The sequence below is a fragment of the Etheostoma spectabile genome, chromosome 1 (assembly GCF_008692095.1).
Source record: "Etheostoma spectabile isolate EspeVRDwgs_2016 chromosome 1, UIUC_Espe_1.0, whole genome shotgun sequence".
Taxonomy (NCBI): Eukaryota; Metazoa; Chordata; class Actinopteri; order Perciformes; family Percidae; genus Etheostoma; species Etheostoma spectabile.
In genome coordinates, this window is record NC_045733.1 from 22,184,034 (window position 1) to 22,197,377 (window position 13,344).

Here is a 13,344-nt window from a genome sequence, read left to right on the forward strand (position 1 = left end):
GGTCTGATTTCTCCTCTTATTTCTTTTCAGTGGCTAGAGCTGACAGAGGAGGTAGCACTTCATCTTCACATTCACAACTTAACACACACACACACACACACATATGGACCTGACATATTAAAAAAAAAAAAAATACAAGTGGCAGGGCACCGTATATTTGATTCATCACCACATTTTTCACAATGGATTAGTAAGTTGGAGATTTTACAAAATCATACATTATACTACATCTGTAAAAAAAATGGTACAAGGGCAGTTTTCAGTATCTTGGCTGTCGTCACTCTTCACACATTTTGTTTTCTTTTTGGGGGAGATGCTTCTTGCCTATAGTTATTACAACATCACTGACTTACAGTATGTGAACCACTAGTCTCACATTGACAGATCTATGTCCACAACCCACAAATCTGACTTATGTGCTTAGCCCTTCAACAATACTTTTATACTACCAGTATTCATACTACCACTATTTATTTATGCATATTCTATTTTAGTCTTATTGTATGTACAGTAACTTTATTTTATTTTACTGTAAGATGGTACGTCTTTATTTTGACACTTGTTTATGCTACTTGTACACTTATCTATCTCTGCTTTCGTCTTTGCTGTTGCAAACCTCAACTTCCCCACTGTGGGACAAATAAAGTTTTTTTTTTTTATCTTATCTTATATACATCTGTTATTTGTTACTTGTATAGGAGAAAAAAATAATATTTAAACCAATCACAATCGCCCTGGTCGGTGCTAAGCTCTGGACGCAGCGACGTTGGCTCCCACCAGTCGGTCCTGAAATATCCCAGTTAGAGAAGAAATGCCATAGACATAGTCTTTGTAAATCTTTACAATTATTTCCCGAAAGAACCAAGCATGCCTGCCTCGTTGCATGATCCAAAATATGCTTCAAAACTTTCAAAATTTCAAAATTTTCAGCGTGTAGCTTGCTAGCGTGCGGTTTGTTGTTGTTTCCCGAAGCGAAAAGTGTCTGACAACTGCAACGCACAGAGAGCGGAATGTGAAGGATGTCAGGCAATTATCCCGCAAATGTACTTCCGTTGACGCAGTAAACAGCTAACCCTCATTACACACAGTAAAACAGCATTAAATCAACATAAACAAACACATTTTTAACTTTTCTTTGAAATTTTGCATGAACAACAAGCCAGATGTAGCGTGGTCCGAGCCATTGCTAGGCCTCTTCTAGTTCAAAAGGGGATAAAAACATGTTGATTTGCATTGGAAGCAAATGAACACTGACTTACACACACACACACACAAACACACGCACACACACACACACACACACACAGTAGCTGTATTCCAGATGTGAGTAGTGTGTGTTTTGTGAAGTTGTTGATCTCCTATGGAGTCTGAAAGGCATGGTAATAACAGGCAAACAGGAAGAGGACCATCATAAACGTAGAGATCAAACACACACACACACACCACACACACACACACACACACACACACCACACACACACACACACTCTCTCTCTTGGCTGAAACTCAAGTCCCATGTTTCTCTCGCCAGCAGTGAACTCATTAAAATGTGCAATGCGACCCCTTTGGTCTTCGTGCTCTCTCATCTCTCCTCCATCTCTTCCTCTCCCATTCCTTTCCCAATAATCCTTTTTCCTTCGATACGATGTATCAGATTCTTTCTTCATTAGTTTTGACTTAATTCACTCTCTACCCACAGCATTTTTAATATCTACTTATTGATTTGGGTTTGGATCTCACTGTCAACACTCAGTTCAAACACTGCTTCAGTTGTACAACTGATCGGCATGCATGGTGTAAACTGTGTTTGTGTGTGTGTGTGTGTGTGTGTGTGTGTGTGTGTGTGTGTGTGTGTGTGTGTGTGTGTGTGTGAGTGTGTGTGTGAGTGTGTGCGTGCGTGCGTGTGTGCATAGGGAGGGTGGTTCTCCTTTAATGAATGGTTGCCGGGTAGAACAGGAGGCGAGAGGGAGGAATTTGTTAATTATGAATGGAGCACTTCTCTCTGGATGTGAACAACACAGTGTAAGTGTTCTCTGTGTTGTGTGTGTGTGTGTGTGTGTGTGTGTGTGTGTGTGTGTGTGTGTGTGTGTGTGTGTGTGTGTGTGTGTGTGTGTGTGTGTGTGGTTGCATTTCTAGTGTATTGGTATGTGGTAACATATGTGAGTATTTGATTGTTTTAATTGAAAGGCTTCTGGTTTGAATCTACATACTGGCTGGTGAGGAAATGAAATTAAGATGCTCAGGAGCAAAGCATTATGGGTGATAAGACCAAGGCCATCATGGGGACACACATGCGTGTAGTACAACCAGAAGAAATTGCACTTTAGGATGGCGTATTACATAGGAGATAATGCAATTTTAACAACTGTACAGTATGCTTCATGCTAGATAAGGCTTAAATGTAAGGTCTAGTCAAGTATGACATAACATAAAAGACATAAACAATTAATGTCACATTCAAAAAAAGCAATTTGTACTCAACCCAGTATCCTAAGGAATACCAAAGGTCCGTGCAGGAAGTAGTCTGCCTTTCATGTAGCAAAGCACACAGGCAGGTGAAGAGGTCGTGGTAGTGGATTGGCACGTAGCATGTCTGACGTCCGACATGACGAGTTCAAAGAAAAGAAAAAAAATCCGAACTCTTTAAATGTGTTTGCAATCTGAAACTTGAACGTTGTCAGACAAGTTAAGAGTGCATAAAGAATGTCGGCAGCTGAGTTAAACAGATCCGTGCTTGATTCATTTCCTTAACATTATGGTCAGTGCACATGTTGATGTAACTGAAGAAGTTATTGTTATGGTTTGGGTATTTTGTTTCTCCTTATTTGGTATTTTGGTTCTGTCTTGTCTCCTTGTGCTTGTGGCCTAGTTTCCTCCTCGGTCTTGTGTGTGTTTCCCTTGAGTCTCTCTATGTTCTGTTTCCTGTTTTATTTTGATAGTCTGGTTTTTTCTGTGCTGTCTGGTCTTTAGTTCTACTTTCGTTTAAAAACTTTCGTTTTACTTTACCATCGTTATCCGATTGCCTTTGACGCGTTTGTAGATGGAAATCAGAAAATAAAATATGTCTGTATATGTCTAATTTTTTCAATTTTCAATTGTTGTTTTTTTGGGTGACCCGGAAGTTCCTCCTGCTTGGCGGTCAGCAGAGGGCGCGCTGCCGTTTTTCATTCTCTACTTTGGATGTCTGCGCAAACAACAATGGAAAGTTGTGTCCTCTTTGGAGGATCCATGTGTGGATAAGATATGCAGGATATTTCAGGTGCTTTCATTGTTCAATATTTAACATATTACACAATAAAAGTAGCTAACATTTAGTTTTGCACGTACGGACCTTTAAAACTACTTACGATCGTTTCCGGGTCGCGAAAAAAAAACAATGTAAAATTGAGGAATGAGACGTATACGCACGTATCTTATATTCCGATTTCCATCTATAAATGCATCAAAGACAATCGGATAACGAGATTGTTTTTCGTTTTTTTAATATCAAAACAAAAAACTGGTTGTTTTCTGTGTTTTTTTCCCCCTATTTACTAATGGGAATTGGGAAACTGGCTGTTTTTTTCATTTTATTTTTTTATTTCAAAACAAAAATCCGTTGGCCGCCAAGTACACGGACCGTTCCTGTCGGTTTGTTCTACATTTTCATTTTCCCCGTGATCTGTCTTCCCATTTTCTGTGTTCCTGTTTTTGGTTTTCTTTGTTTTCTCCTTGGCTTGGCTTTGTTTTCTCCTTGAGGATTTTGAGATTTGGATTTTGGGCTCTTGTTTGTCTTTTTCCTTTTTTTGTGACAATAAACTCTCTTTCTCTGCGTTTGGATCCTGAATTCCCTATACTGTAACAGTCATATCATATTCATTCTTAAATTATTAATTGAAATTTTCCATCCCCCTAATCTGTTCAAATAAAAATATGGACGGAAATATTAATCTCGTGCATAACCATTTAGAATAACAACCTTCCTCCTTCAGCACCCTGCATTTAACTGTATAAGCCTGACTAAGCCCTAATGATATACAGTGTCTCTCGAGAAAATCCCATTTTGCTGCCGTTTAATCAGAATTTTCCTGTGTGTACATTTCAATGGCAGCAGAGATTATGGTATTCTCGAGGCACGGAATACTACATAAGCCATACCTCTGCTGGAAGGTCTGCAGATAGCATGGGAGTGAAGTTGTGTGCTTGCTACCTGTACGGCGCTAAGCACCTTGTTTGGAAGTTGGTGGCGTCTGCCATCTGTTAAACTGACTTTAACTCCAGGGTCAGCGTTTTCCACATGGACCTACTCCGTCTTAAAATAGACTGGTGTTTACAGTTGCAGGTTAGCTGCTCACGAAACCGGGTCCCTGAGCGCTTGGCTCTCACACAAACACACACTCACAAGACTTTATTTGGACGTAGCCGGGAGTGTGTGTGGTATCTACGAGAGGCAGTATAGGCTCTTGTGTAAATACTGGCTAAATGTAAAAGGGTACAAAAGCCTGGTAGTTCTTCTGTTTGAAGAATACAATGCTTTCCCCAGCATTTACATAACACTGCACGCTAATCGCTATAATATAAATATTGATCACAGCTTTGTGTGGTTTTTGTGGAACAGAAAAGGGCCTTCAGTGGTAAATGCGCAATGGGACTCTTACAGCATATGTATGTGTATTTGTGTCTGTGTGTGTTTCGTCATATAAACCTGGCTGTTTTGTGTTTCCAGGGGCAACCAGAGATATCGGTTCAGCCCTGACAAGGATGTGCATGAGGCATCGCAGCATTGAGGCCAAATTACGCCAGTTCACCAAGTAAGATCCATGTCTTTCCTTCCTTATTTTCTCACCATTTCTGTCCTTCTTTAACCTCCTTCCTTTTCTTCTTTTCCTTCCTTTGTTGACCTTATTCTGTACCCCATCAGGATCTTTCATATGTTTCCATCTAAAGCTGACCTTGGTTTAGTGCTGTGATGGGGCTTGGTGAGGTTGGCAGCTGTACGGATTCCATTAGGACCACTGCTCTGTCTGTACATAGTGAAATGACTGTAAATTGGCACACAACACAGACCACTCTGGAACTTTCACCCAGTCTGTTTTCAACCATTGTTTTGGCTTTTCCTTCATTCTCTACTGTCTAATGACTTTTCCACGGCACAAGCTATTACAATAATGGTGATGATAATGACGATCTACTGTATAGCCATGGTAATGACACGGCTCCCTTTGAATACTCACTCAATCCAAAAGCTATTATGTGTCATGGAGTGAATTATATGTAAGGATCTCATTCCAGAAGTGTCTGATTTTCTGTGGGACTTGGCACACTAAAGGCTAATTTATGCTTCCGCGTTAAATCCATGCCATGGTACGTGCACCTCTCAAAAAATGTGACTACGCGTCGCGGCGATGCAGACCGCAAAAAACTGTGATTGGCTCAGCATTTCCTTCTCCATAAAAAAACATGAAATCATGTAGAGGGTTAACTTTTCCTGGTATAGATTTCCGACCGTGGTCAGAAAGAACAGGGGGTTTCTCTTACTATGACTCTAGAGTCGCTACTAGCTTTGAGGCTAATCACTGTCACTCTCTCACTCCCTCTACCACACACTCCTGCTATTCTCATAAAGAGATTGGAGCACAAGCCATCGCACAAGTATAAACTTCAGGCCACTTATGTAGGCTACAGGGAAATCTCTTTATGGGGCCATGCACAGAAGCATAAATGCAGCTCAAGTCAGTTTCTGCCAAAATTATTCGTCTTAGAATCGATTTTGAGTGAAACAAAGCTGCACTTATTGGCGCTGTGTTTCTTAATTATGTACCTTCCTTTTAAATCTCTCCCACAGTGCTATGATGGAGAGTCTGATCACTCCTCTCCAGGACAAGATTGAGGACTGGAAGAAGACAGCCAACCAGTTGGATAAGGATCATGCCAAAGGTACACAAATATTGCAGGTTATTATGCTAATTCATGAATCCAATATAATACTAAGTTCTGGCCCCATATCTTTCCTGCTGCGTAGCTCGAAACCAAAGTACCTACTGCCTTGTGATGTTGCTTCAAGAAGCATATAATTCCCCAAAGTCCATTTTTATTAATATTTTCTTGAGTTTGAAAGCTTATCAGCCCCCTGAAACCATGCACAGCTGATTATAATGTAAGATGAGAGTGGTTCACGATTGTTGATCATCTTAACAATTGTGAAGTAAATTGTTGCCTTTCCCGACTGTCATTACAAAGTAATCTAACATGAATGTGCACTTGAAAGTATAATATGTAAATATTTAAATGCGAGACATTTCCGGATGATGTTGCAAAAATGTCATAGTTTGCACATTGAAAAGAAAGACCCAAAAGCAGGAGACATGGAGGCAAATGGATTGGACAAACATTGAGGTTTAATACACAAGCTACATCAAACAGAAAACTAAATCCAGAAACACTAGAAGGAGAACAAACTGGGGGAAACTGCACACTAGGACTAAGACTACACATATAGTAATTAAAGGGACAGTGACCAAGAGAACAAACTGATACACACAAGGAGAGGAAGGTGGTAACGAGGGACAGGTGACGTGAGGCCTGAGGAGGGACAGGTGAAACACATCAGGGACTAATCAGACTCTACAGGAAACACAGATGGACAAAAGCTCAGTTTCCATCCACGTGTCAATCAAATTATCTGAAGTTTGGTAAAAAAAACTCATGAGAATAAAGCTGGTGAAAGTGTGTTTCCATCCAACGGCTTTGAAGCGAATAAAAACCTGTGGTGATGACGTCACATGCTGTTTTGCCATCAAATTGGTATTTCAAATTGATTTTAGGCATTTTCAGGGGTTTCTATTTGTTTTCACGCTGAATCGCACATTCAAGCGAACTTTTGCAAACAAAGTTTTTCTAGACAAAATGATCAATATTGGACAAGTTGTAGTGCTGATAGCAACATATCGAGCTATAATAAGAAAACAACAACGCTATCAACACATTGCTATGACGATGCAGATGTAACTTGCCTTTTATTGTCCCTCCGGCACCGCTGCGAGACTCTTTTTTTGAAACGTCTCGCTGTTTGAGTGCCTTCCATTTACTCCGTAGGACGTCTAATAGCTTGTCCTAACTTCGTAGCCCATTTCCTTTGCGAGTTCCTGATAAATTATGGCATTTCTTAGATTTCTGCTATCTAAAATAGCCGTTACATTTTGCTCGTAAATTAAATTCAGAAAGTCTCTTGTCTCCTCGTCCGTCCACTACAATCTGCCTTTGTTGACATCCGCCATGTGTGCAGACAGAGAGGAAACACTGGGCGGAAATGAATTAAAACTTCTTCTTCTTCTTCGTTTTGTGGCGGGTTGCAACCATTAAATGACCTAAAACTTAATCGCAATTATTTATTCAGCAAATAACGTGTCCATCAGTGTTTATTGCATAAGCCGAATATCAACAAGATAAAATCAGATGAGACCAAACGTATTTCCTTTGAGTCGATATTCGTGAAATTCTATTGAGTTTTACTGTTTTCATAAGGCATTTTTCATTTGATATCACCTAATTTGGATAAAAAAGTGTGGATGGAAACACAGCCACAGACACATGGAACTGAACACTAGAAAATAATACCAGAAGTTAAGGATGAAAACATACACAAAGAATGGATCTAGGAAAACACAACAGATAACAGAATAGAACACAGGCAAATGGAACATAACCACGGACAAGGACCGAGACTACAGAGACAGGGAGAGAAGAGACAGAAACATAGCAGGGAAACAGGAAGCAAGCCCACAGCACAAAGGGACTCAAACCACAACCATGACACCGAGCAAGGGTTTTTTGGGTGGAGCGCTTTGTGTCAGGTTCTTCCATATACCAACCTAGTGGCTGAAATGAATCAAAAAACAGCTTATGCAGTGCTGTATCAGCCTGGTCACAGCCTGAGGGTGTTTGCACGCCAGATGTCAGCCCAGAATAAGTTAAAAAATATGTTTTTTTGTTGTTGTTTTAGTCCATTCCACGCTCACACTGACTTAAATCAAGTAAACCAAGAGCAGTTTAGGGAGGAACTGCCAAAATACATGCTTGATCAGGGAAAATCCCCTTTTGTCACAGACAATATATAGTAAGATCACAAAGATACACATTGCTTTTATGATAGTTCTCATGCTTTCACATTAATAACCCTAACTCTTATAGGTTTCAGATTTTTGGACTGACTGATTTACAGATATTGTTGAATGCTGACTGTAATCACTGTGGATCCGTGTTTTCCCCAAATCAATGTAAAGTGTTTATCAGCGAGGTCTTGGTTCCTTAGCCTCTGGAAGCGTTTCTCAAGTTAATATTGGAAATGCAAGATGAGATCATCCGGAGGGCTTTGACATTCTTGTTACTAAAGCGTCTCTGTTCATCTTGTTTCAAGAGTACAAGAGGTCCCGCCACGAGATCAAGAAGAAGTCATCTGACACCATGAAGCTACAGAAGAAGGCTCGGAAAGGTAACGGTCAGCAGCCAAGCTCAAGCTCCTCTCAACAGACAGCAACGTCACGGTGTAGACATCAAATAGTGTTTTCAAGTTCACAAAATCGATTTGACGGTGTTTCCGTGTAGATTACGTGCTGGAGCTGTTGATATTTGGACCTTGAGTTCATTTTTACCTCTTTTATCTCATTATGATCTCATCATTGTTAATGAATAGTGATTCAACCCCAACAACAGTAGTCCCTGGGTGAAAACTCAATCAAATGTTCATTTATGGTTTGTATCTGATTTGGATGCATGATAAAAGCATTACCAAACAGACTCAAAATACAGTGATTACATTGACTGCCAACACACACACAAAGTGCGTAGCACTATCTTTGTGGGACCCGTCACTGATATAATGCATTCCCTAGCCCCTTACCCTAACCTTGACCCTTACCCCCACCCTAACCATAACCGGATTCTAACCCTAATCCTAAAACCAAGTCTTAACCCTCAAACAGCCGTTTAAACTCGTGAGGTCCAGCATTTCGGCCCCACAAAGCTGTCGGCACCCCACAAGTATACTATATTCCTGTTTTTGGACCCCAAGAATATAGTTAAACAAGACCACAGACACACACACACACACACACACACACTCATAGAGAAAATTGAATCATTCTAGAGGTCAAGAACCATTTATTTCATTGTCTAGGTCAAAACTATTTTGGGTTCATATTGCCCTCTGGTGGTGCTCGATAGTACTGCACATTAATTCTCATTTGTCCTGAAACTTCACTTCACTCAGAGATGCAGCAACCAATAATGAGTGCTTTCTTTCTGGAGACGCTTCCGTTCAGTTGCCAGGCAGATGAATACATAATAGAATATAATGTCTGTAAAATAAATTTCAAAATTACTTTTCTTTTAAATATAGTCTGTCTTTTGTGAGACCTAAGGAGAACTGTAACTCTGAAAATATGTGATGTCAAAATAAAGCTTCATGAACCATTAGTTGTATACGTTGACCTGGTCTCGCTTTGGCAGACCATCCACACGTTGCGGAGCTGAGGAGGGTTAGTCTAGTCCACAAAGCATTCTGGGACGGGAGAAAAACGTGCTCTGGTTTATTGGCTTTTCTTTAAACCAATCACAATAGTCATGGGCGGTGCTAAGATCTGCCTAGAGCTGATGCAAAATAGTAAACTCAGATTGGACAGATAGTCTAGCTAGCTGTCTGGATTTACCCTGCAGAGATCTGAGGACCAGGTAACCATAGTCCTCAGATTGGACAGATAGTCTAGCTAGCTGTCTGGATTTACCCTGCAGAGATCTGAGGACCAGGTAACCATAGTCCTCAGATTGGACAGATAGTCTAGCTAGCTGTCTGGATTTACCCTGCAGAGATCTGAGGACCAGGTAACCATAGTCCTCAGATTGGACAGATAGTCTAGCTAGCTGTCTGGATTTACCCTGCAGAGATCTGAGGACCAGTTAACCATAGTCCTCAGATTGGACAGATAGTCTAGCTAGCTGTCTGGATTTACCCTGCAGAGATCTGAGGACCAGGTAACCATAGTCCTCAGATTGGACAGATAGTCTAGCTAGCTGTCTGGATTTACCCTGCAGAGATCTGAGGACCAGGTAACCATAGTCCTCAGAAATCCACCAGAGCTTAGAATTCCAACACATATAAGCAATCCTGGGAGTGGAACGTGAAGGATATAGACTAATGTTGACCCAATTACATGCCGTTACTGGTGTAAGAAAAAAGCCAAAGTAATGGAAATTCAGTGTGCTTCAAATTCTTTGTTAAACAGAGAGCGCCATCTTGTGGTCTCAGATGATAAAGAAAACCCATCAAGAAGCTTCATTTAGACATCACCAACACTCCTTATCCACTTAGAGTTGTTATTGTTTTATATGAAATATTAGTAATACAATAAATGTGACTCATACATTCAATGAAATAATTATATTTGGTGACATTTGGTGAAAGAGTGTCCGTTGCTGTTATGTTTGCGAGTGTGTGGTCAGCCGTGCTGATGCTTGGTTGTATTATTATAATTATTTCTGGTTTTTGGTTGCAGCCGTGTTATTTTGCTCTAAACTGTGGCAGTCGTGTGATGGCTTCCTTGTACTAACCTTAACAATAAGTTCTGCCTTTCTCTTTTCTTATTTTGCTTCCTTTTTGCGACCTCCCCTTCTCACTGCTACCGTCTCTCCCTCCCTGCGGTATTTGTCCCCCTGTAATAGAGATCCAGGGTAAGTATCAGCCTGTCGTTCGCTAGAGCTCTGCCGCACCCCCCCCCCCATTTTTTAACTCACATTATCAACTTTCTCCTGCACATTACAAGCACGCGTGTACCGAAGGTGAGGTATTTGTGAGACAAGAGTTCCCACTTTTCTGTGTGTATAAGGGAATTGTTTTACAATAAGGAATACTCATAAAAGTTGACTTTAGGCCAGTAAAGCCTTGTAATTGCGGCTGGAGTGACCTAACAGGATCCCTCAAAGAAATCAGAAATTAGTCTGTTGTAACTTGATTAAGCATACATTTATTTGGTGAAATACCCAAGCACAATTTGAACCAGAATAACAAATGCCTTGAATCTAGATTTTATTTCAGGGCTTCGCTAGTCTCTTCGTTTTAGTTTAACCATTAAATAAAATATCCTGGGTGACACATCCTCATACAGTGGTGCTTATGCTAAAATTGACTAAAAAGAGGAATACAAAAATCATCTTTTGGAAATTGACATGGTTTACTTTCCATAAAATCATTTCTCAATGCAAATCAATGCCTTAAGAAAAAAATATGGAAAAATCCAACCTTTAAGAACACCAGTTTTCTTTATAAATGAATAATATATTGTAAATAAATAAATGTTCTTCTTAAAATACAGATGGCATAAGTATACATACCCCTATGTTAAATTACCATAGAAGCAAGCAGATTTTTCATTTTAAAGGCCGGTTATTTCATGGCTCAGGACACTATGCATCCTGATAAAGTTCCCTTGGCTTTTGGATTTAAAACAGTGTGTCTGCTAAATGCTGCGCATGTGTTGTCCAATTAATAAAGATGTTTTCTTAATTTGCTTGGGTTTTGTCTACTTAAGTTGCAGTGCGTTTGGCCCCTGTCAGCCACCGTACTTGGCTCTATATTTTAGGCACCGATTCGGCTCTCCTTATCACGGACAGAAGTACTTTTTAGAGAAGCAGTTTTAACACTGCAGTTCCTAAAGAAGCTTCACTTGTGGGTTTTCTTTCCTGGTGACGGATTAGAGTTCAACTTATAAACTTCAGTAGTTGTATGAGAAGTTGGAGTCGTGCAGTTTCACCCCCGACAATGCATGACGTAACTTCGTCTTCCTTGACTCCTGCATGACTTCTCTTGCTACTACGAGCTTTGTAGTCACACCGCAGGCTTTCATTCTGCTCTCATGCTACCCCTCCTCTCTTGTCCTTCTCTGTCATTCAATCTCTCTCCCTGCAGACAACTCGGCCGACTTTTCTTGCATGCTGTAATGCTACAAAGAGTTATTCCGCTTTCCATTCATTGCATTTCATGTCTTTTCTGTTAAGAGTAGATAGGAATGAGATTTTAAACACCATACTTATGTACCTTTTGCCATCATGTGATTGCTGTGCAATTACAAACTGCTCATCAGGCCCACATTGTGTTAAAAGAAACACTTTTTCTCCCTTTCACTTACACCATCTGCACCTCGACCCTTCGCATTCCTTTGCACCCACTTCCTCTGGGGAAAACCTCTCTTCTTTCCATCATACGTGTCCACCATCATCTTCTCCCTGACCTGCCTGTCTCACTCGCTTCTATCTCTTATTTATTGTCTCTCACCACCACTGTGCCGTCCCCACCCCAGGGCGAGTGGACCTGCAGCCTCAGCTGGACAGTGCCATGCAGGATGTGACAGACCTGTGTCTGCTGATGGAGGAGACGGAGAAGCAGGCAGTGCGTCGGGCCCTGGTGGAGGAGAGGGGTCGCTTCTGCACATTCATCGGCTTCCTTCAGCCTGTCGTGGTGAGGAGATAGAGGAGGGATGGTGGCAGAGTGATCGGAAGGGAGAGGGAAAAATGGGTGGAGGAGAAACACGTTGTGACCTGCTGCACAGTGTGACAAGAGTCTTCTGTTTAACAGCTCCACTCATGTAGATTAGAGTTAATTGCCTTGCTCAAATTGACTCAAGGATGCATCAAGAAAACATCCATGGCACTCTTCTTAGAAAAGGTAAAAAAAAGGTAAAATGCCTCAACACATCTAGCACATTCTAACTAGAATGAGGTTAAAAAACATCACTCCAATGTGTTTTGGCGACCAGTCTTCTTCAAGAAGGAAGTTACAGTAAAGGTATGAGGTGAAACCAGGGCTGAATCTCACTTGCTCTTTTGACAGCTCCTCGGTTGAACCTTAAGTTGTTCTGGCCCTTGGTCAAGGCCATCTCAAAGCTCTTATTTCTGCCCTGAGCACAGAGGAATGAACAAGAAGGGATCTCTGAAGAGCTACGGCCAACACGAGGGGAGCGTGCCACAGCCCTAGGTTCCAACCGCTCTATGTTCTCACATTTGTAAGGTTTTTTTCAAAATTAGGCCCTATATTCCCACATTTACTTTTTCATAAATTTGTATCACATTTTATCCTCCTTTCTCCCAATTTTGGGTTAGGATTAGAGGTTAACCCAAACCCTAATTTTAAGAAAAATTAAATGTGGGCAATGGAACCATTGGGCTCTGGGACCATTGGGCTTCGGGACCATTGGGCTGCGGGACCATTGGGCTGCAGGACCATTGGGTGGTTCAGCCATACGGCTGCGGGCCCATTGGACTGACCAAAAGAACAGCCTTCCTGGAAGCCGTGCAGCTGAAAGCTGTTGCTAACTT

General features: G+C 41.0%; 1 protein-coding gene across 7 annotated transcripts in view; it reads left to right on the forward strand.

Annotated features, from left to right (window-relative positions):
• Positions 1 to 13,344, forward strand: part of LOC116689034 (protein MTSS 2) — a 96,676-nt gene that overhangs the window by 61,475 nt on the left and 21,857 nt on the right. For 4 of the 7 annotated variants that reach the window (XM_032515315.1, XM_032515353.1, XM_032515334.1 and 1 more), the window contains exons 4-8: positions 4,706 to 4,790; positions 5,825 to 5,916; positions 8,396 to 8,470; positions 10,696 to 10,704; positions 12,330 to 12,487. In XM_032515315.1, the coding sequence (XP_032371206.1) occupies positions 4,706 to 4,790; positions 5,825 to 5,916; positions 8,396 to 8,470; positions 10,696 to 10,704; positions 12,330 to 12,487 (419 nt within the window). The remainder of the gene's footprint in view (positions 1 to 4,705; positions 4,791 to 5,824; positions 5,917 to 8,395; positions 8,471 to 10,695; positions 10,705 to 12,329; positions 12,488 to 13,344) is intronic. The other 3 variants (XM_032515323.1, XM_032515371.1, XM_032515344.1) reach the window with 1 other exon arrangement.